This window comes from Genypterus blacodes, unplaced genomic scaffold (assembly GCF_046128005.1).
Source record: "Genypterus blacodes isolate CSIRO-AG114 ecotype Tasmania unplaced genomic scaffold, CSIRO-AGI_Gbla_v1 ptg000031l_1, whole genome shotgun sequence".
Lineage (NCBI taxonomy): Eukaryota > Metazoa > Chordata > Actinopteri > Ophidiiformes > Ophidiidae > Genypterus > Genypterus blacodes.
In genome coordinates this window covers 1-23,479 of record NW_027466844.1, presented here as the reverse complement: position 1 = coordinate 23,479, position 23,479 = coordinate 1, and the positions used below count along the sequence as shown (strand labels likewise).

General features: G+C 45.2%; 3 protein-coding genes across 5 annotated transcripts in view; 1 reads left to right on the top strand and 2 right to left on the bottom strand.

The window, feature by feature from the left end:
* wasf1 (WASP family member 1) overlaps positions 1 to 4,938 on the top strand; it is a 37,811-nt gene extending 32,873 nt beyond the window's left edge. The window contains exons 8-12 of the mRNA XM_076145850.1: positions 231 to 287; positions 596 to 759; positions 850 to 1,026; positions 2,095 to 2,666; positions 3,167 to 4,938. Coding sequence (XP_076001965.1) covers positions 231 to 287; positions 596 to 759; positions 850 to 1,026; positions 2,095 to 2,666; positions 3,167 to 3,324 — 1,128 coding nt within the window. The 3' untranslated portion in view covers positions 3,325 to 4,938. The remainder of the gene's footprint in view (positions 1 to 230; positions 288 to 595; positions 760 to 849; positions 1,027 to 2,094; positions 2,667 to 3,166) is intronic.
* Positions 4,939 to 5,305: 367 nt separating this feature from the next.
* LOC142994991 (acyl-coenzyme A thioesterase 1-like) lies at positions 5,306 to 7,407 on the bottom strand. The gene is made up of 3 exons (XM_076145863.1): positions 6,776 to 7,407; positions 6,475 to 6,677; positions 5,306 to 6,178 (listed from the first exon to the last, which is right to left on the bottom strand). Exons 1-3 carry the CDS (start codon positions 7,230 to 7,232, stop codon positions 5,573 to 5,575), a joined length of 1,266 nt encoding a protein of 421 aa, XP_076001978.1. The 5' UTR covers positions 7,233 to 7,407; the 3' UTR covers positions 5,306 to 5,572.
* A 1,577-nt stretch (positions 7,408 to 8,984) lies between these two features.
* Positions 8,985 to 11,988, bottom strand: LOC142994982 (acyl-coenzyme A thioesterase 1-like). Of its 3 annotated transcripts, XM_076145848.1 has the most exons (5): positions 11,715 to 11,988; positions 11,207 to 11,441; positions 10,543 to 11,044; positions 10,242 to 10,444; positions 8,985 to 9,963 (listed from the first exon to the last, which is right to left on the bottom strand). In XM_076145848.1, exons 3-5 carry the CDS (start codon positions 10,997 to 10,999, stop codon positions 9,358 to 9,360), a joined length of 1,266 nt encoding a protein of 421 aa, XP_076001963.1. In that variant the 5' UTR covers positions 11,000 to 11,044; positions 11,207 to 11,441; positions 11,715 to 11,988; the 3' UTR covers positions 8,985 to 9,357. The 3 variants fall into 3 exon arrangements, with proteins under 3 accessions (XP_076001963.1, XP_076001964.1, XP_076001962.1); XM_076145849.1 differs by lacking the exon at positions 11,207 to 11,441 and having other exon boundaries at positions 11,623 to 11,988; XM_076145847.1 differs by lacking the exon at positions 11,207 to 11,441 and having other exon boundaries at positions 11,715 to 11,986.
* Positions 11,989 to 23,479: the final 11,491 nt, after the last annotated feature.

Sequence of the window (23,479 nt, the reverse complement as noted above, 5' to 3'; positions counted from 1 at the left end):
CCACGTCATGCCTGCCATTGTGATGTCCCCACGCTGATGTCTTTTCTGTTTAACAGCACTTTTTTCTCTCCTCCCTTTTGTCCCGCTGGCTCTTGTTTTTTTGTACCTGCCGTGTCACCGTGTGCGGCAGCGGCGGCGGTGTTGTTGTGTTGAATCCTGTGCCTACCAACCATCACCCTCACCCTCACGCCCTGGTGCTTCTCTTGTGGTGTTTGTTTTTGTTCTTGTAGTTGCAGGATCCCCGCATGTACGACCAGGTCTACAGGTACTTAGACCTTCCAGGACAGGTATGTGAAAAATACAGCAATACAACGCTTGATATATGTGTGTTTGTGTGTGTGTGATTTCTACTGCTTAGTTTCGTCCTTTTAGCCCCAGCGTGTGTTAAACTCGAGTCACAAAACTGTTTAGTGTAGGAGAAGTGACTGTGAAGGAGGCTTTGGTTAGTATAGTTTCACTTTTCACGCAGCAGGTGTAGTTTAATAGAGAGTGTGTCAGATATGGAGTGTTAGTGTGTGTATTGATGCCTCTCTCTCTGTCCCGCCACTGTCTCCTCCCGCGTCCGCGACCGTCCTTTTTCCCGCGCCCTCTGAAGATAAAGGCTATAGAGCGTCCTCAGGAGCCTGAGAAGGTTCCGCGGGTTCCCCACGACCGCAAGAAGGAGTGGCAGAAGCTGGCCCTGGGCGCCGAGCTGGCCCAGGACATGGCCGAAGACAACCACAGGGAGGCCAACGGCTCGGCGGGTTACCACGACAACAGGTAAGCCACAATCCAAGTTCCATTGAAGCGAAAAGGCGGCGGGCCGGCGGGCGGCGGGTGTCTCACCTCCACGTCTCCTCCTCTGCCCAGGGCTCCCGGGTACATAGACTCCTTGGACGGGACCTTCTCGCTGGCGGCGCTGCCCTACAGCCAGATGAACGAGCTGCTGAACCGCACCGGGGACAGGATGTACTCCAGGCCCAACGACCCCCCGCCGCCGCCGCCCATGCACCCACTGGGAGAGATCAAACCGCCGTCTGTGCTCAGGTGGGACAAAAACCTGACCCCGTCCCCAAGATTGGACATTTCTTTGATCGTTTCTTTGCTTTTCCGCTCCATTTGAACGAGTGGGGGTGGGGGCGGCGGCAGAGGAGGTAGAGAGAACGTGGGGGGATCGATGCGGCGTTAAGGCCACTGAGCGCTTTACAGGATCTCTTCCCGTCCCCGTGCGATCGGAGGGAACGATTTAACCTCCAGCCGCAGCAGCAGCAGAGACGCATCCCATCCATTCTTAAACGTCCCCGCAGCGGTGATGTCGCCTTACCTTTGTCTTTGTCTCCCCCCTGACTTATGGCTTTCTTTTGTATTGCGTTTAAAGTCCAAATCCCTTGTTCCTCATTTTCTCATTTGATCCCAAAGCGTCTCCATTTTTGCAGTACATTAACTCTATATTAGTGTAGATACTGCACAGCCTCTAGTGTGCTGGGAGGAAATGTTCGCCCCTCCTTCCTTCCTCCCTCCCTCCCCTCTCTCTCTCTCTCTCTCTCTTTTGTCTGGAGCGTTTTCTCTCTGTGGGTAGCAAATTGATTGCGATGTGATGTGCGTTGTCAGTCTTTGTGAGGCGACGTCTCGGCTGTAGTGGCTCCATCCACCCACGCCGCTCCAGTCTGACTCAGCGGCCATTACTGATAATGTTCCATCTTTGATATGAGTCACATCAAGGCCTTAAGCGCTCGTCGCTCGGCTGTCGGCTGTGCCTTTGAGCCTGGAGTTTGACATCCTGGCAGTTCGCCCTCCCACCTAATCAAAGACGTGTGTAGAAGTCTTTGGTGCGTTTATCAGCTGATCCTAATGTAAGAGTTATAGACCCAGCATCAGAACCTTTACCTGCGCATGAATGAAACATTGATAATGTTTGGAGTGAACACCTTCATCTGTACTTCCTCACCTGGTGGACTGGTTAGGAAACATAGTGGTTGAGGACTTTGTTATTTAGTTTGAATCTGTCAGAACTTAGATCTGGGTTACAGGTTTGGATGCAGATTGTACCTCACATATACTTTGGCTGACTTTCTGTCTGTCTGTCTGTCTGTCTGTCTGTCTGTCTTCCTCCAGCTCCAGTTCAGGTTTTTCCGACAGCAGACCTCAGTCTCCGGCCCGGACAGCCGGCCACAACTCCAACACTCCCCCTCCGCCGCCTCCCCCTCTGCCCCCGCCGCCCCCCCCTCTGCCCTCCACAGGCATGCGGGGCACCCCTCCTCCCCCGATCCCTCCCCTGCCCATCCAGCAGCATTCCCCGGCCATCCCCCCCGCCCCCGCCCCCCTTCAGATTGCGCCGGGCGTGCTCCACCCGGCCCCTCCGCCCGTGGCCCCCCCGCTCCACTCCTCTCCAGCCCGTCTCCAGCAGGTCCTGGACAAGGGCCCATTTTCGGGATCTTCGGCCCAAATGGACGGGAACGTACTGCCTCCTCCTCCGCCGCCTCCGCCTCTGCCGCTGCCCGGAGCGCGGAGCTCCTCCCCCTGTCTCTCAGGCCCGCCCCCTGTTCCAGCCTTCCCCTCAGCAGGAGCCATGGCCTCCCCGCCGCCTCACACCACCATGCACGATATGGGCAGCAAGAGGCACCCTCCCACCAACCTGCCACCTATCAGCGACGCACGCAGCGTCCTGTTGGAAGCCATCCGTAAAGGTGGGTCAGGTCCAATTATAACAAGGGGCAAACGGTAGTTACACGGAAACGTAAATGTGTGTGTTGAGTGTGTGTGTGTGTGTGTGTGTGTGTGTGTGTGTAAACATGGTGACTGAATGGCAAAGTTGAAAACTAAACATTAAGTCCAGTTTCCATAAACTACACCTGCAAGATAAGAGAACAGAAAAATAACAGGAGGCGCTGAGGCTGCCCTCCCTGATCACATGGGAGGGTTTGTTACATAAAGCAGAAGGTAGTATTTGTCTTGCTGCTTGTGTGTGTAGGCAAAAGCCTGCGTCATGAAGTATTTTGTGTAGTCATTACTATAAAAACGTAACGGCTAGCACCAAACTAAAGCGAAGATATAGAGAAGAACCGACCAAACACTACAAACTCTTCCTCTTATCAAATCTCATTCACAAAAGTGTCAGAAATGTGCTTTCCCTCCCTCAAACTCTCCTGCTAAGTTTCCTCTCTCTCTCCTCTCTGCACCGCCACAGGCATACAGCTGCGGAAAGTGGAGGAGCAACGAGAACAAGAGGCCAAGCACGAGCGGGTGGGCAACGATGTGGCCACCATCCTGTCACGCCGCATCGCCGTGGAGTACTCGGACTCCGAGGACGAGTCCGAGTTCGACGAAGGAGACTGGATGGAGTGACGACGGAGTTCGGGGAGACAAGAGCAGCAAGGCAACGGAGGCTAGACGTCGAAGTCTCTTTTTTTTTTTTGATGAAGAAGAAGAAGAAGAGAGAAATGGTTTCACACTTCCCTCCGTCGGGTCCTTTTATCTCGTCATATTTCTGTGTCTGTGGTTTGCTTCTGGGCGAATCCCCACGCCGGCCTCGTCCGCAGCGTCTTCACGTTCGTCCTTCTCTGCACTACCACACGACCTTGTTTTCGCTGGACTTCTTAGGAAATTCCCAACGTTCACTATTGTTGTACATGAAGAAGACTTTGTTTGAAGAGGAACCACTTCCCGTTTCTGATCCGTTGAACAAAGTTGCGTGTCAATGTTAGAACTTAAAAAAAAAAAGAAAATAGAAATGGAAAATATGAAGGCATGTTGTTTGTATCTAGAGGTTTCTGGTACGAGTTTGCCACCTGGTGGTTGGACATGGCATTACATGAATGCGGTTTTATTTTTCAAAAACCTTTTTCTTTTAACCTTTTCAGCTGAAACAGTTTGTGATTTAAGCGTGGAAACGACTCGCCAGCGACGGAGAGCGGACTGCTGCGCACACCAGCTGAGATCTGATCTCGCCGGGTCGTCCTTTTTTGTTTTTTCCTCCCCTCGTATCAGGACCGACTTCACCACTTTAAGAGAAAAAATATGAAAAGATTGTGTAAATGTGTCACGTGACGATTGTTGGATGGTTGTGGTGAAGATGAAAAACGTGGCAGCGTTTTGGTTTTAACCAAAGCGTGCGCGTGTACATCCATTTATATCTTAACCTTTAACCCCTCCCCCCCCCCCCGGGAAATGTATGCCAAGAGACTGAGCTTCTGTGTGTCTGGTACATTGACACGAGGACAATGTCAGAGAATAACACTGAACCATTGGATTTATCTGTCTTGTGCTCATCTTCACACGACTCGGAATTCTTCACAAACGGACCCAGTGCGGACAGGTGATCGTCCGACACCCTCTTCTTTCTCAAAGGAATACACAGCCTGTGGACATGACAGTTTTGAGCAGCCCAGCCATGATGATGAAAGCCGCGCACTGAGACGTGTTCAACCAACACCAGGTACAAACCACTGAACACCACTGAAGGCAGCTTTTCCCCTCAGATCCCCCTTTCCTCCGTACGTGTCCACTAGCTGGGGGGAGAGGGAGGAACTGTGGGGGGGGGCTTACCTCGTTTTGGTCCAAGGCCGTAACCGTTATTCCGAAGCCGAATAAAGAATCACACTTGTGCAACACTGCCTTTTGAAGCATTACAAAAAAAAACACATGAAGGATCCATTCTGCCTTGTTTTGGCTCATTTCACTGAAAATGTCTGCCATCCTCATGTTTTTCTTTCGTCTACTTGCCTTATTGTTTGTACAAAACGTATCGTTGAGTTGATGAATGTATCGTGCTGTTACTACTTACTTGCCTGCGCTTGTATGGATTAGCTGTTTCTATGTTGGGGTTGGGGGTGGGGGGGCAGACACCTTGGTTTAAAAGGAAAAAGAATAAGACGACATCAATCTGTAAACCATGTAACTTATGTAACTGTTGACTGTAACAGTTTGCTTGAATTAATAAAAATCTAATCTTATGTTTCAGCATTAGAGGTTAACAAAGGTGTTTTGTCTGCATGATGCACATCTGAACCTAAGTACTGCCTACTTTCATCTTTAATCTTCAGTGTTGTATACTTTTCTGCCTTTAAAATCTACCAAATAGTTGCTATTTGGAGATATGTACAATATCCAGACAAATAAGAGAACAGTAAGCAGTCAAATCACCTCATGGTCCTTATCTCGGCCTAGGAGATATCAAAAGTTTAAATTTCCAACACAGCCTCCAGAGGGCGACACAGTGAGTTTACAGGACTAAATCTGTACTGTACTTTATTTTAAATGGCCTTAACTTTCTTATACAGTAAGAAAATGTATGAAATTACATATGTGCAGTTTCAGAACAATTGGGTTGCAACATATAAACTCAATTATTTTATTAATTATCATATAAATGTCAACAGTAACGTGCCCATTAAAACTTTCAAATAAGTTATTTTGTCAAACCAACACGAAAGAAAAATAAAATTATTCTATTTACAAACGTAGGGGTTAATAATACCTACATAGAACCAGGCACAAAAAACTAATAATTCATTGCTTTAACTTGTGCGTTTTCTGTCAATCAAACCCTAATCAGAGGGATGAGACTCCACTTTAATAGGCACTGCAATTTACTCTACAAGGCACTTGACATGCTGGCATTTTTCGTGCACAAGTGTTTCTTGAAGAACATCTGGACTCTTTCCCACAGGTCCAGCTGTGCGTCAGAATGGGCTTTAGGCTCCCCGCCAAACGCCACCACCTGCCCTACGGCTGCATGGAACCCAGAGGGATAAAACTGCAGGTAGGGAACTTCCAAAAAGTGTCCAGCTTTAGGGTATTCAACCACCTCAACAGATTCTTTGCCGTGTTGTCTCAGTGTTGCAGAAGCCTGCGATGCAAAAAAGCTGCTGTTCCAGTTACGGTCGTCTGCAGAAACGGCAAACAGGAAGTGACAGCTGGAACGTTCTATCGGGATCAAAGACTCCCGGTTCTCTTCCAATGTGGCATCTGGTGTGGCATCACGTATGTCTATGATCCCAGAGTCTGAGAATTTAATATTCTCAATGACAGGAAGAAGCGCAGGCATGACAATGTCTTTGTAGTGTAATGGAATCCCAGTGTTTGCATTGCAGCCATTGATACAGACGGTCGCAGAGATCCCAGGGAGGAAAGAGGCCATTGATAGAGCCAACGCACCACTGTGAGACATGGATATGATGCCTATCCCAGGGCCAAGGACCTGAGCAGAGCATCTGGGATTAATGCTGTTCACAGTAAGGTTTTCATTCTCAAAAACTACTAGATGTATAGCTGCCAGCTGTGTGCCCAACAACATTGAGGATCAACCTCACACATGACCCTGTTGTTATCATGATTACAACTTCAGAAAACAGTCAGTAGATGGCAACAATGACACAGTTTACACATATGTGGGGCCAATTTCTGCATTCTTCCTAATTGATATTGTGCATTTATGATATATTTTCATTTCAACAATATACAACCAGAATACACTCAAATGTCTCCAGTACTAACCTGTGGTTGTCTCCTCAGAAAACTTGCTGCTTCTTCAAAGTATTCTAGATCCAAGTTCTCTGGATTTTTGGGTAAATCCTGGTAGCGAATGTAGGCCAGAGCCAGGACCACAAACCCTTTACCTGCCAACAGACTGGCTCGGGTTTCAGAAACACCCCCACGAAATGCATACAGATCTAGAACTGCTGGAAACTGACCTTTACCTGGAGAGAACAAGAAAATGTAAATGAATTAATAACGTCATTCCCTCATGTATTTACCTTCACCTCCATCTTAATAGAAAGAGCAGAACACAACTGGCCTGGAGGTATGAAGAGGACTCCTCTGATTCTCCCTTCTCGCACTTGTATTCTCCTCATCCCTTCTGTCATGTATACTCTCTCGTTGGTTTCAGAAGCCAGGAGCTCACCAGTGTCTCCACTCAGTGCTTGTATCTCCACCAGTGTTGGGCTGAGCACATTCTTCTTCAGGAATTGAGTATGCGGAGTCTCTGGGGCCATGGCCCAAAACAAACCCATGGGCTCCACTCCAGTGTAACTTCCTCCCACAGAGGCAGCACGGCAGACATCCACCAGCCCAGTTTCATCTGCTTTGTACTGGGCAGAAGCTGTGAAATTAATCCCTCTGTCATCAACAACTTTGGACCTCAGTTGGATACTTTTGTGCGGGGCAAGTCCTTCGACTCTGACCTGGACCGCTTTATCGAAGAGACAACGGAAACTGGGGAGAATTTTCACACGGATCTGAGAGTGAGCCATTCTAGGTCTTCAGGATGGAATCCAGATGTGTCCTCTTAATTTGGGCTACAAGGCAATAAAGGGATGAAAACACGTCAGAACTTCCAGAGTCAAAACATCACCTCTACATACACCTGGATTGTTACTTTAGTCTTTGGCGGCCTAATGATGATCTGACGTTTAGCAACGTTGCTATATTGTTCAAGAACCACTGGGTGTCGTCCTCACTTTAAAAGAGGGTTCGGAGTCTTTTGGAGCTTTATGTATGGAAGAGTCCTGAAAACCTTCATGAGCTTAAATTTGTTTATTTCTTAACTACTTCACATTTCATCAAATTGACGTAAAACAAAGAGACTGGTTTATATGAATTCATCACGCAGTGTGGCGGTGCATTTGAGGACACAGTAACTGGGTGAAAATTGGATCACAATTGCTGTTTGATATTCTTCGGACTTACAAGATACCTGCAACGAGAAGCACACAATATTATCCACGCATTAGATACATATTTGATCCATGCATTCACATGGTCAGTTAGAACAAGCTATGGAGAACTACTTTGGGAGTTTCTGTTTGCACGGTTAACTGAATCGTTTCGAGCCCTAGTTTCTGTCAAAGTTTTTTGGGGGGGGAAACTTACGTTGTGTGGTCGATTCTCCCGACGTAAGGGCGTTTATCAAAATGTAGGCTGCTGAAGATCATATTAAGAATACGTAAATGTAAAATGTTTACCTGCACCAGCCGGAAAATGACAGAAAACAACGCGCAACAGAGGATGACGAGGAATCCACGGGAACCTTGAAGGTAGCACGACAGCACGGAGGTTGCAACCACTTTCAGCAGAATGGGGGAGGTTGTTACAGCCCAAGATAAAGCTGCCTCTTTATTCTATAATTCTTTTACTCTTGTTCGCTCATGAACCATCCGTTAGTATTGGACGACTGTGTAAACACGACATAGTATCATTAACCTCCATTTAATGGTTCGTAAGGGCTGGACGACAGTAATGATGCTAATGGTTAAACCCGTTTATGAACGCTATCGTTTGCTATAATATCTTCAGTGTTGTATACCTTTCTGCCTTTAAAATCTACCAAATTGCTATTTGGCTATATGTACAATATCCAGACAAATACGAGAAGAAGAGAACAGTAAGCAGTCAAATCACCTCATGGTCCATATCTCGGCCTAGGAAAGAGATTAAAAGCTTACATTTCCAACACAGCCTCCAGAGGGCGCTAGTATCCATTGGCGGGAGAAATCTACGGTTTTTTTTTTTTTAATCAAATGCCTCCACGATAAGGAAGATTTATCGAATATTTAATCTTCAGAGATGAGGACTTTTCATTGAGTCTTTGCCTTTGAAGATAAGTCAGTGTGCTGAACGCTCTCGTTTGCTCTACGCAGTACACAGTGTGGGCGCCAGAGGTCCCCAGTCAATGTACCTCTTCTTCTCAGACAGATTGCGTTTCCAACTCAGCAGCGCCGCCCCCTACCGGAGTACGAGGGCAGTACAACAACATGGGCAACCACACTCGCGTCCACTATATCAAACTATTTGGACTGAGTTGTCTTGTGCCACTGACGAAACATAGTTCGACAATGGAATGCATTGAATAGATATATAGAGTGTATAGTTTAAACAGACACGTAGCTAGAATCACAGCTTCATGATCCAGAGCCTCGACAGCCAAACTGCTCCATTTCATGCTATCACAGATTGGACTGGGGGGTGACACAGTGAGTTTACAGGACGAAATCTGTACTGTACTTTATTTTAAATGGCCTAAACTTTCTTCTTTTTTATTTTACAGTAAGAAAATGTTTGTAATATGAAATTACATATGTGCAGTTTCAGAACAATTGGGTTGCAACATATAAACTCAATTATTTTATTAATTAGCACATAAATGTCAACAGTAACGTGCCCATTAAAACTTTCAAATAAGTTATTTTGTTAAACCAACACGAAAGAAAAATAAAATTATTCTATTTACAATGATACAAACGATAAAGGTTAATAATACCCACATAGAACCAGGCACAAATAACTAATATAATTCTTTGCTTTAACTTGTGCGTTTTCTGTCAATCAAACCCTAATCAGAGGGTTGAGACTCCACATTAATAGGCACTGCAATTTACTCTACAAGGCACTTGACATGCTGGCATTTTTCGTGCACAAGTGTTTCTTGAAGAACATTTGGACTCTTTCCCACAGGTCAAGCTGTGCGTCAGAATGGGCTTTAGGCTCCCCGCCAAACGCCACCACATGCCCTACGGCTGCATGGAACCCAGAGGGATAAAACTGCAGGTAGGGAACTTCCAACAAGTGTCCAGCTTTAGGGTATTCGACCACCTCAACAGATTCTTTGCCGTGTTGTCTCAGTGTTGCAGCAGCCTGCGATGCAAAAAAGCTGCTGTTCCAGTTACGGTCGTCTGCAGAAACGGCAAACAGGAAGTGACAGCTGGCATGTTCTATCGGGATCAAAGACTCCCGGTTCTCTACCAATGTGGCATCTGGTGTGGCATCACGTATGTCTATGATCCCAGAGTCTGAGAATTTAATATTCTCAATGACAGGAAGAAGCGCAGGCATGACAATGTCTTTGTAGTGTAATGGAATCACAGTGTTTGCATTGCAGCCATTGATACAGACGGTCGCAGAGATCCCAGGGAGGAAAGAGGCCATTGATAGAGCCAATGCACCACTGTGAGAGACGGATATGATGCCGATCCCAGGGCCAAGGACCTGAGCAGAGCATCTGGGATTAATGCTGTTTACAGTAAGGTTTTCATGCTCAAAAACTACCAGATTTATAGCTGCCAGCTGTGTGCTAAACAACACATGACCCTGTTGTCATCATGATTACAACTTCAGAAAACAGTCAGTAGATGGCAACAATGACACAGTTTACACATATGTGGGGCCAATTTCTGCATTCTTCCTAATTGATATTGTGCATTTATGATATATTTTCATTTCAACAATATACAACCAGAATACACTCAAATGTCTCCAGTACTAACCTGTGGTTGTCTCCTCAGAAAACTTGCTGCTTCTTCAAAGTATTCTAGATCCAAGTTCTCTGGATTTTTGGGTAAATCCTGGTAGCGAATGTAGGCCAGAGCCAGGACCACAAACCCTTTACCTGCCAACAGACTGGCTCGGGTTTCAGAAACACCCCCACGAAATGCATACAGATCTAGAACTGCTGGAAACGGACCTTTACCTGGAGAGAATAAGAAAATGAAAATGAATTAATAACATCATTCCCTCATGTATTTACCTTCACCTCCATCTTAATTGAAAGAGCAGAACACAACTGGCCTGGAGGTATGAAAAGGACTCCTCTGATTCTCCCTTCTCGCACTTGTATTCTCCTCATCCCTTCTGTCATGTATACTCTCTCGTTGGTTTCAGCAGCCAGGAGCTCACCAGTGTCTCCACTCAGTGCTTGTATCTCCACTAGTGTTGGGCTGAGCACATTGTCCTTCAGGAATTTACTATGCGGAGTCTCTGGTGCCATGGCCCAAAACAAACCCATGGGCTCCACTCCAGTGTAACTTCCTCCCACAGAGGCAGCACGGCAGACATCCACCAGCCCAGTTTCATCTGCTTTGTACTGGGCAGAAGCTGTGAAATTAATCCCTCTGTCATCAACAACCTTGGACCTCAGTTGGATTCTTTTGTGCGGGGCAAGTCCTTCTACTTTGACTTGGACCGCTTTATCGAAGAGACAACGGAAACTGGGGAGAATTTTCACACGGATCTGAGAGTGAGCCATTCTAGGTCTTCAGGATGGAATCCAGATGTGTCCTCTTAATTTGGGCTACAAGGCAATAAAGGGATGAAAACACGTCAGAACTTCCAGAGTCAAAACATCACCTCTACATACACCTGGATTGTTACTTTAGTCTTTGGCGGCCTAATGATGATCTGACGTTTAGTAACGTTGCTATGTTGTTCAAGAACCACTGGGTGTCGTCCTCACTTTACAAGAGCGTTCGGAGTCTTTTGGAGCTTTATGTATGGAAGAGTCCTGAAAACCATCATGGGCTTTAATTTGTTTATGTACTAACTACTTCACATTTCATCAAATAGACGTAAACGAAGAGACTGGTTTATATGAATTCATCACGCAGTGTGGCGGTGCATTTGAGGACACAGTAACTGGGTGAAAGGTGGATCACAATTGCTGTTTGATATTCTTCGGACTTACAAGATACCTGCAACGAGAAGCACACAATATTATCCACGCATTAGATACATATTTGATCCATGCATTCACATGGTCAGTTAGAACAGGCTATGGAGAACTACTTTGGTAGTTTCTGTTTGCACGATTAACTGAATCGCTTCGAGCCCTAGTTTCCGTCAAAGTTTTTTTTTGGGGGGGGGGAAACTAACGTTGTGTGGTCGATTCTCCCGACGTAAGGGCGTTTATCAAAATGTAGGCTGCTGAAGATCATATTAAGAATACGTAAATGTAAAATGTTTACCTGCACCAACCGGAAAATGACAGCAAAACAACGTGCAACAGAGGGTGAAGGAATCCACGGGAACCCTGAAGGCAGCACGACAGCACGGAGGTTGCAACCACTTTTGGCAGAATGGGGGAGGTTGTTAAAGCCCAAGATGAAGCTGCCTCTTTATTCTATAATTATTTTACTCTTGTTCGTTCATGAACCATCCGTTAGTATTGGACGACTGTGTAAAGTGAACGACATAGTATCATTAACCTCCATTTAATGGTTCGTAAGGGCTGGACGACAGTAATGATGCTAATGGTTAAACCCGTTTATGAACGCTATCTTTTGCGCTATGCAGTACACAGCGTGGGGCGCCAGAGGTCCCCGGTGAGTGTATATTCTTCTTCTCTGACATATTGCGTTTTCAGCTCAACAGTGCCACTTCCCTACCGGAGTCTGGGGGCAGTACAACAACATGTGCACCTAAATTCGCGTCCACTGTGACAAACATTTTGGTCTGGGTTGTCTTATGCCATTGGCAAACATAGTTGGACAGTGAAATGCATTGCATAGATAGAGCAATAGATCCGTCTGCATTAGCGTAGCTAAAGTGTGTACGAACACTAAGCAGCCACTAGATGCCAACACTGGCACAGAGAATGTATTGCCATGTTGTCATAGCTTCACCATTCGTTGGAAAGTAATACTTTACAAGAACAACCAATCACGCTGTCTTCTGCCACCACACCATTAAACACAAAAAGATACTCCCGTGCTGTTTTTGTCATGGAAAAACTATGTTTACAGTACTTAAGCCCTCTATTATTACTTTTTGGTACACCGTGCTGCGTTCATTTACATATGAATAAGGAAAGTAGTTGAAGGGGGGAAATAAAGCAGTGGAAAAGAATAAGAAGACAACAGGGATGGAACCAGAGGGGAGTTGAGAAAATAAAGGTTGGCCATCTTGAGTGTTGTGTTTTCTGTTGGTATTACTGGGTGTTCTTTCCTGAAATGTCCTGAAAAATCAATAATTTTCGATTGAATTAGGTGAAAAGACGGGCCAAAGAAGTCGCACAGTGCTTCATACCTAGCTTCGCCTCTTGATGGCATTAAAGCCATTAAATAGCCACATCCTCCGCGGTCGTGAATCCGATGTACTTGTACATCTACTCAATTCACCCTCGCGGAAAGACACACTATCCCCTCACAGGATATTTTCCAAGAAATATGCTAACTAAAACATGAAGAAGACCCCTATTTACGAGATACCTATGTATGTACAGTATATGTTTTGATTTTCAACTACACCGTAATACTGTATTGTGTGCTCAGAGAGCGACACATGCTGTGATTTTATTCTGAAGCCAACTCGCTTGTTCCGGATGGCTTGTCAGGTTTGCCCCCGCCCATTTGACGGAGTAACCATAGAGACCGGGCGAGAGCGAGGCAGCTGGTTCGGTTCTCACAGTGAGTATTTCCGCTCACCTAAAATAAAGAACTGCGAGCCGTGGACGGGAAACAACGGGAGCGTTCGGTGACGGTTACGGGCGGAGAGAATTCTGTCTTATGTGATACACACACCGCTCTGGGGTGTCGCCATTTAAACGCCAGTTCATGCCTCGAATGTGAGCTAGATTGAGGAGGACTCGCCGCTGGTAACCTTTACGTTGGTGAGTGTTGTGTGTTATTTTCGCAAGCTAAGCACAGATAGGCCACTTCTCTCTCGCTCCCCCTCGCGCTCTCTCCCACTCTCGCTCTCTCTCTCTCTCTCTCTCTCTCTCTCGCTTGCTGTCTTTCTAAATCCAGACGAGTAATGTTGATTTACAAAATGATCACAAACACCAAACGTCGTTATGTTTGGGCAACACAATGAATTGAATTTAATGATTGTATTGTCAGTGTTATGTTAGTAAACTAGTGCTGTGTGTAGAGTTGGAGATTTCCCTACCATATTGTCGCTACTGACTGCTATAATTCGATTCATTTAACCTTTTTCTATTTTTCTGCGTCACCGCTTGACAGTAGCTTGTATACAAACATATACTAACAGTGAGGCAAGTACGTGAAGTTAATCTAGCCTCGACTACACTGCTGTAATGACACAGTATTGTTATATTTTCTACCGTCACGTCAACGAACCCAAGGCCCCGTATGCTGCTTTTCGCTATTGTTGTTAATTGAGCTGTATGTTGTTGTTTACTAAGACATCTACACTCGCTAATGTGCAAAGACTGGTAGATCCAAATCTGTTATAAATGTGCTTGTGGCTGTGTTACCCGGTTAGTTTTTGTCTTGATGTTGCGAGTGAGTGAGTGTGTGTGTATAGTCCTGGCAGCCCTCCGCACTGACTCTTTGTTTAAATAGCTCAGTACAGTTGCACGTGTCAAAGCGTGTGACTGTGCTTTAGGGCTTCCGCTAAGGCAACCGACCACGTTGTAAATACAGCCAGTGATGTGTTATCGAAATATCCCATGGTTATATTTGTCACTGGGTTTCTTTCGTTACCGTGAAAGTTTCGATCGTTCGTGTCTTGCCACTGAATCTCGGTAAAGCCCATTTGTGTCACGAAAGGATTTGAGATCATAATAAAATTAAAGTGTCAGGATTAAACGACGTGAAAGCAAGAGGGCAGACAAACGCTGTGTTGCTTACTTTGTTTGCTGTTTGGTTTTATTTTGGTGTACACACGTTGCAGACTAGTTGTGCAGCACTACTTGATGGACGTTTGAAAACATTCTGAAGCAGGTTTTGTTAACCAACAGTATGGGTTCAGGCTTTTACAGGGTAACAAACAATCATTTGCAATTTACAATCGCAGTCGTTCCTGGTTTTAACAGTATCATACTGCTGTCTTCTCCTGTCCAGCATTTAGACACGTTAGTGTTTGAGTTTAACATAGCTAAGACAAAGCATCTTGTGAATGGATGTGAACAAAAACAAAAGCTCCGTCGTTGGCTGAAGTCCGTACTTAGGTTTACTTTCACTTCTGTCAACATCAACATACACCTTTGTTTCTCCATTTCTTTCAACACTGCCGATCCTTCCTTCTCGTTTCCCTGCTTCCAGTCTATTGTTACGCCCTCCTTTCCTTAACGTATTCTTTATTTTCTTTTCCACACTGTTTTTTTAAGTGATTATGTGTCGCCTTTATTTTCCCTTTTGCCCCCTCGCTGTTCCTCAGCTTGTCTACCTCCTTGCAGCGGTACAGAGGGATGGTCTGGTTCTGTCGGGGCTTCACACTCCATAATAATTACAATACTGTAACAAAGGGTCCTTTCTGTGCTGCCGTGCAGAGCCCCATCTCTGGGCTCCATCCGCAGACCCAGCCGGGCTCCACTAACAGCAGCAGTAAGGCCTATCGAATGGAAATCTCCTCTTGGCTGTTTCTTTGGCACACTGAGTGCTCTCTGTTCCCGGACACATGCCTGTGCTGTTGCTCTCCTTGGCTCCCTTTGCATTCCAGGAGCCTCGGGCAGATGAAAAACTGCAGTAGCAGCTTGCTGGCTGGCTGGTTGTCTGACTAGTGTCTGAAGTGGAGAGATGCATAGTTTTTTCCCTAAATGGAGCACCAAACAGACTTAATGTCTTTCCTGTAAAACATCCAATTTCTTCACGAATCTGTCTGAAATGTGATATGCGGCTGACAAACATGTCTATTTAAGAGTGGGTGACTTTGAGTTATTTTGAATCTGGTTGCCTCTCTCATACCCAAATATTATTTTAAATGTACAGGGTTCTTGCACATGAAAATTGTGTATTTTTGATCATAAATGTGTGAATCATTACACTGCATCCACACTTTGCTTCGGCAGACGTGCGCAATTTAAAGTCAGCTCTTTTTGAAGTGGACTTTGGTCGGCTTCACAGTGGCAGCATGGCGGTAGTTTCTTTCTCATTAGGGTGCAGTTTTCCACTCTGCTGTTAATGTGGCTGAGAGCTGCAGAGTGATTTTATAACATGTGTCAAACTACTCTCCTCATCGCCGTGTCACACAATGTTGAAATTATATTCCAAAGTAGCTTTCCTGGAACCTGCTGCATTTTCTGAACCTAACACGACCGTCGCATTCTCAGAAACGGGGGCCCAGCTGATCCAAATCACACAGAGCGTGCATTTATTAGAGAACGAGGAAGTAGTCGTCGGCTCTGAAGCAAGATGGTGTTTTCCAGCCTTGTAACATCTGCCGGTATGTGTCGTGTCAATACAGACTGTTAAAAGGATCTGAAAAGGGATTAGTTCCTGGTGACTTACTGCATTCCTTTCATCTGGCTGTTTTTTGGCACATTCAGTTTGATAAAGCAGATTATGTCCCGTCGGCTATCCAGTTCCATTGGTACTGATATAATTGAAAGTACTCGTACTGTGATAATGGCTTGAATGTCAGCCACTCAGAGTGACTTTGTAATAATACTGATAGCTATTTCAATATGTTATACTGTTTAACTGTTGATACATCGCTGTCCCAATCCAACTGGCTGGAAAAGAATTATGTATTTATGATAGGCACTGTGTTTACAGATCCCAATTTGTGAATGGAATCTTTAATAAGCCTTTGTTTGCCTGGCTACGTGTACAAACAGTTCCTCGCCCCTTACTGTGATCTTTCTGGTATATTTTTATTTTATTGAAGCAAACATTTGACATGACAGTGAGCATACAGTTAAAGGACATGACAAGAGATCGTTTTTTATACAGAAAGAGAGGGGGAAAGGAGAGAGAGATGAGAGGAAGAAGGAAGGTTGTGTTAATATTGTTGTTAAACTTTTTTGTAGACCCTGAGGTAAAATAGGCAATACGAGGTACAAGCGGATTGAAATAGAAACGGCAGGAAGCCACGGCCGCTGGAGGTCGTGAGAACATGGCACAGTAGTGTGGATGCATGTGTCCAGGATGGCAACAGTAATGTTGATGCGATGATCTCATAGGTTCAGTTTTTACAGGATGATGACAAACAGCAATGTGCTACAGATCGCATCACAGGCTGTGGTGAAGAAAAGAAGAGAAAAACAAAAACAAAGGGAAGAAATCCAACCCAACGACCGACCCAACCCAACCCCGCAGCTTTGAAGTATTTCTGTGCCTTTGTCATCAAACTGAATGTTTGTAAATTGATCAATAAGATTTAAAGTCAGTGACCTGAAAAAACAGAAACTTTGCCATGACATCTTGTTGCAGCAAGTCAGAATGCTGTTTTTAGCAGAATACCTTAACACATAGTTAATGACTTTCTCCCTTCTCAGACTCTCTGGTGTGTAAGCAATTAAGTTAATTTTGCTTAAGTTTTCACTTTGTAAGCATCCTGGCCGTTCAATACTGTGCCCTCAGCTGTGTCAGGAGGTCAGTCCTGCATTATAAATGACTTTCCAAAGTGGTTATTTACATCCCTGTGAGTCCCTTTTGAACCAAACACAACCTATCTTTTTGTTCTTCCTTTGACTTTTCGACGTCCTTCATGTTCCCACAAGAGTCTCTTTTGACGAAAAGGCCGTCTGCAGCAGCACTCTGGTGATGCCAACATGCAGAAACGAGAGAGCATCTATGGATCAAGTGGCTGGCATATGGGGCTTTTGAGTCTCTGCCCTTTGGCTCGATGCTGTACCCAATGTTCTTGCCAAATCTGCCCCGACGTCACTCTCTCCCACCGGTCCTACTGTGTGGCCAACTGGACGGGTCGTCAGTAGTTTCATTACTGGGACATCTTTGGGATCTTTGATTAAATATATCTTTGAAATATGCGATAGCCAGGCAATCGCTCGGAATATGTTCAAGTCCGTTTTCACGCCGTTTGGCAAGCAGACGCAGCATTCCACCGGATACAAGCTGATTGGTGATGGTGTTTGCTGCTTCAGTCCCTCCAACATGGTGTGTATATACTCAATATTGCCCCAAAATGATGGTGCTCAGGTATCGGCGGCAGTGCCACTGGCTATGCAGCAGATCTCCCATCATATTTGCTTTGCTGCAAGTGTAGCCATGCGATCGCTGTAGCCATTAGCTCAGCAGCCTTGTAACTGTAATGGGCCCTCTGCCTCCTCCTGAGGATGTGCCGTCTGCCAGGCTGCCAGCTAGTTTCCCACAGAGCCACAGCCACTTCATCGCATCTCTCTCCTCAGCTACAGGCGCCCGGATCTCTGTTTATAAAATAACAGTGCATTTCTTCTATGTTCCACCCAATCAGTTGCTTTTTAGGAGGTGAGCTTTGTTGTCATTGAGAGGAAGTGCAGTGTTAACGGTTTGTTTGCACACGCATTTATTTTCATCTCACCTGCTTCTTTTTAAAGGTGTCTCGCATTAACCCTTCGCCTGCTCTCTGCTATTATTTTGCTTTTCTGAGAGGACTGGAGTTTCTTTTAGATTTGTTTTGATGTGCTAGAGATCTATAAACCACCAGCACATGCAGCAGGAGGAGAAATAGTCTGGATATATAAATATTTGATGCGTTCAACAATAAGTGGTGCAAGAATTAAAAAGGATTCTGTAGTGAAGGGCTGAAAATGACATTATATATTATGAAACTTATATTCACACACGTCTCCTCTGTGAGTAAATCTTCAACTGTAAGGCAGCTGCTTGATGTTTTATAAATCGATTGTTTTGTGTTTCACATTTCTAAATCTCCCTCTCTGACTTGTGCGGCTGCGTCATCAGCTGAAGGGATCTGTGTTCCTGTTACGTAATCCATAGAGGAAGCTAATAGCCGGCTTACTTGGGTTAGATGTTGTGACTGAGCCAAAGAGGGGATAGAGGGCATATCCAGCTGCTGCCGCTGCTGATATGATGTGCTTTTGTTGGTGAGATACAGACAGAGAATGAAGCGCTCAGAACCTTTCAAACTTGGAAGTATTTATTGCATGAAAACAAGAATTATAGGCACTTCACTTGAACCTTCGGGCTCAACAACACCACTAAAAAGTCTAAAAGTGCCTGGAATATATGAGGTCCTAGGAAGTATTTGTAATCTCTGTCTTCTTCGGGGTGAATACTGTTATTTATGATTGTTAAAAGATAAATAAAGAGGCAATATGGGAAGGTAGAGTGCGTGCCATTGTAAACTGAATTAGGTAAATACGCCAGTGCAATTATGTCATTATAATCAAGATTAATCACAGTCATTTTCATGCTCTTCATTCCCGCCCGGTGCCATTGTTTTGCTTTTGTGTCCGATGTTTTTATTTCCACGCAATGTCAACACGGTACGAAGAACAAAATGGACAAAAGGAAGGCCAGAGCTGGGAAATGTTGCTGTGTGTTTCAGGGTTATTTAGGGGTTGGGTGAGATAGGCGGCGAGCGATCTGCTGAGCCACTGCCTTATAAGAGGAAGTACAGAGACACTTGTTATTATTAACAGTAGACCCAGTTGCAATGTCATGACGAGCAGATAAGGCCTTTTTTTTATGATCCTCTCTCACTTACATTCATTAAAGCCGTATCCTCTGTTCCCTCCCGTGTCGCTCTGTTGCCTTTGGTTACGTAATCTTTTGCTGAGTGATGATGATAATCCCTGTCCGCCTTCCCCTTCTCTCTGTCCCGTTCTCCCTGTGTCCTGGGCAGGTTAAGCCGTAGAGGACGCTGGTCACTGGTCGCTGGAGGAAAACATGTGCGATGGAATGGTAGCGTTTCAGACGACATCCCTGTCCTCCTCTCCTTCCTCCTCCTCCTCCTCCTCCTCTCTAGCCCACAGGCTGGCTGCCTCCGCGCTCCTCCTCCTCTTCACCCTTCTCCCTCATGGTCACGCATCAGGTAAGGCACAAACACTCTCCCCCACTGGACACACATCGACAAAAACGGCCATCTTCGCCCGTCTCTCCCGAATTGATTGAGGTTATTTTCTCTCGTCTCGCAGGTCAGTTAGATTAAATTGGCTTCCTTTACCCTTGGGTCGGTCAGGTTGCTTTGCCTCCGAACGCAGCTGAAAGCTCCAGCCCGCCTACTGTGTGAACCCATTCACTGGCCCTAATGAATCACAACAGCCTCCCTTCTCTATTGAGTAAAAAAGAGGTGATGTAGTCTGCAGGCACATTGCTGTCATAAGGTTTTAATCAGTCCTGACATTTAGTGTCCTCCGAGAGCCTTTAGCACGGCTAGCCAGGTTTGGCTATTGCCAGAGCCCAACGCTGGGATCAGATGTGATCTTTCAGCCTCATGTTCTAGGTTATTATCTTTCAATTATTATGTGTCAGGTTTTGAAATTGAATTTGAATATTGTCCAGCAGAAGGAAATTGGTTCCTACTTGGGAGTGAAAGTCGGTGAAGGTAATCAGCGTTTATGAAGTACCGCAGGTCCCAGGGTTTGTGTCGTACGCTTACTTCAAAAGGAGAAGTGTCCTCTCTGAACTCTCGGCTTGGACCGGCTTTCCTTTCACTCCAGTCCTCCAATGTTCCAGTCCCCTCCCCCCACGCGCGCACACACACACACACACACACACTCAACCCACACACATGCACTGCCACACACAGCCACCTTGTGAAATGTACCAGATGTCCTTGCCACAGAGACCAACCGAGTGGGTGTGTGTGTGTTTATGTCTGCGAAACAAGCAAATTCTGTATTTGTGACAGTTAGGAGGTTGTTTTTAATTTTCTTTCATTAATGCTTTATATAGTGTGTGTGTGTGTGTGTGTGTGTGTGTGTGTGTGTGTGCGCAAGCAAATTCTGTATGTGTGACAGTTAGGAGGATGTTTTTAATTTTCTTTCATTAATGCTTTAAGTAGGTGTGTGTGTCTGTGTGTGCATGTGTGTATAAATGTCAACAACAGGAGGAGATGGAAAAGAGAAAGATGGTCAAACAGACAGAACGTGCAGAGGGAGGGGCAGCGCTGATCGTGTGTGCAGCGTGTTCTTATGTAACATGCATGATTCACATCGAGGCCCAGCCAATATCACTCTCACGTTCAACACACACACATACGCCTACCAGCACCAAGGCAAATGTGTCCCCAGCCCATGTGCTCTCTGTGTACTGTGTTTGTGTGTGTGTGTGTGTGTGTGTGTGTCCCGCCCAGTGTTTATGTGCAGATTGTATGCCTCATAAAAGGCAGTATTGAAATATTTAGTGAACCCTGTGCATCCTAGAACACACTGTGTGAACCGTGCGTCTCACAGTAGCTGCTTTACCACCACCTAAGGCTTTTGTTGTTGAGTACCTATGATGCACCTGTCCCTTTAAGACCGCCAATCACCTGATGGAAATAGCCTGTACTGATCCACTCGTGTACATTTCAAGTGGCTTGTGATAATGTGCTAACTATGCAGCCTAACACACACTCCCTCATTAATTACATAAAGGAATTTTGTACGGACGACACACTCGCTCATCATCAAAGCGTACATATCTGAGCTCACGTCGTCTTTTATTCATTTCATTACTAGTTACTTCATATTCACACTTCCAATCCTCACCTTTTACCTTCTCTTCTCATGGCCCGGCTATAATGCAAAGGTCAGTTGTGCAGTTGTTGTCACGGCAATTGTATTTTTCCGAGAAGTTACTTCCTTGTAATACGTAACCGGACAGGTGGTTTCGGGCTCTTCCACTCCCAGATTCATTGCAACCATTTAGTTCATAACGTTGGTATTCACTTCCTGAAATGAACTGAATAGAAGCTCAACACAAGTGAAGACTGTTTATATACTAGTACCAACAATTCCCTTTTATGTTACCCATTAATGGGATAGAGGTTGGATGTTCTAGGGGTCATTTATGTGTTTTTGGGGACAATGTCAAATCAGGCGCTAATATGATTAAAAGCCTAAATTACAACTGCCACATAGAAGTGATATTGAGGGATAGAAGGGTTTGGAAAAGTAGCAGCGTAGCAACAAGATGAAGGAGGGCAATAAACAGGTGAATTTATGTTTTTATGAAACCTCCTGCTCCTCCTCCTCCTCCTCCTCCTCCTCATTTAGAATAAGTTTCCAGTCGGTTGTGTTGTGGCTTTATCCGTTGCCCTGATCACATCATAAAAAAGTTGGCAAGATGAAACTTTAATATTCATGTGCAGATAAACGGGCTCATAGTAAACAATCTTGCATATTGGGTTTAGGTAAATGTAAGGAAAGACTATATACAATTAAACTAAATGTATGGAATTAATGAATTGATACGCATATACTTTATATTAAACCCCCCCTACTCTCTCACTCTCTCTCTCCCTCTCTCTCCCTCTCTCTATATATACATAATTCACATAGGTAATCCCTTGACATGAACCATAGATGGAGATTGCTCTGGAAAATGTCATGAATATGAAATTTCATCACTGCTGATGGGCTTATTCCCGACTCGTATCAATAGCAGCGCGCCGCTTGAATAGAAATGGTTTTTTAGAAATTTTGTACAGTGTTTGCATACGACAACCAACCAAAGGGAAATGAAACCGCCGTACAGCTCATAGCAGTATCAACCCCACACCTCTCTTTTCCTTTTTATCTGTGGTGGTGTTGCGCGTCACATTTTGATCTTTTTAAAATATCGCTGTTTTAAGTCATTCTGCCTTTGAGTCACGTGTAATATGACGGAGACAGACAGGAGAACAGACGCAAGAGGTTAATCTAAGTTGAGCTTTCACTTCCGCTAAATCGGAACAAAACGCTTCCTCACTGACGGCTTAATGTTCCCTAATGTTCCGTCTCTGTTAGGAGCGAGTTGGAAAAACCTTATCTTAGCTATTTAAGTATTTTTAGAATGTGACCAATTACAGCGCACTCATCCTTTTTACCTGTTGTACAGACGTTGACTGTATACAAGCATACCAACTGCTAATCTGCTGAACTAGTGTAAGTGGATCCCTAAGGTTTGTGTTTGTGACTGCTGTGTATGACTTCATTGTCGTGTTTAACTCATGACATTCCCTAAGTAGCAGAAGCAACAAACAAAACATCTTCTGCATTCTAGTGGAGTGCCGGTAAACAAATACTAGAGCAAAGCGCCGACTTGCTTTGGTGTTTACAAAGGATAAATGGCTTCATGCTTGTGGATTTTTTTCATTGCTTGTTTCCTGTCTATTCTGAGGCCGGCTCGACATCTTCTCGGTTGCGCAAAACTCAGTCGCGTTCTTGGAGTGACAGCGCTTGCTTACGCTCACGGAGGAACAAGTCCTCCTGTTTCTTGTGGTAGCTTGAGTTGAGCCATTGTCTGAGATTTGTTCCAGAGGAACTGAGTCTTGACAGTGAGTCAGAAATGAGAAGAGCGACTGGGGCAATCGCGGACACGTTTTGTGCCGCAGCAGTGTTAAATGTCAGGAGTAGAAGTGACCGTCCACGTAGGCCCCGGACAAACAGAAACGCGATGCCCTCTGGAGCCCATTGTCCGCTGGAGTTGAATAGAGGCCGTACAGGAAAATGCCAGCGAGCGCCAGAAGTCTCCCACAAACAGGCCTGCTGTGTGCTCTGTGTGGCGGTGACGCTTATGCGCGCTCGAGTGTGAGAACGGGAAATGACCTCGTTTTCCCATGAAGAAAAGTGAAGGCGCAGTGTAAAGAGAAGGGAGCGGGAGAAAGAGCATATCACTGCCTTTCTGAATTCCGCTGAGACTCGTCTTTTGTTGTGACAATCGATTGTTGTCCATTCTTGGCTTGCCTTGAATACATTTTTCTCTTTCTGATGTAAGCTTATTGCAAAGACGATCCCCCCTTTTTTTTTTGGCAGTACTTTTCCTGTGTGTGTGTGTCAGACCAACTAGAGGACACGAGGATGTTTTCTTAAAAGTTGACTCGGAGGAGGAAAAACTCGACAACTCCCTTCCCTCAGTAATAACAGACCCCGCTTCAGCAGCTAACATCGCGTCATTGC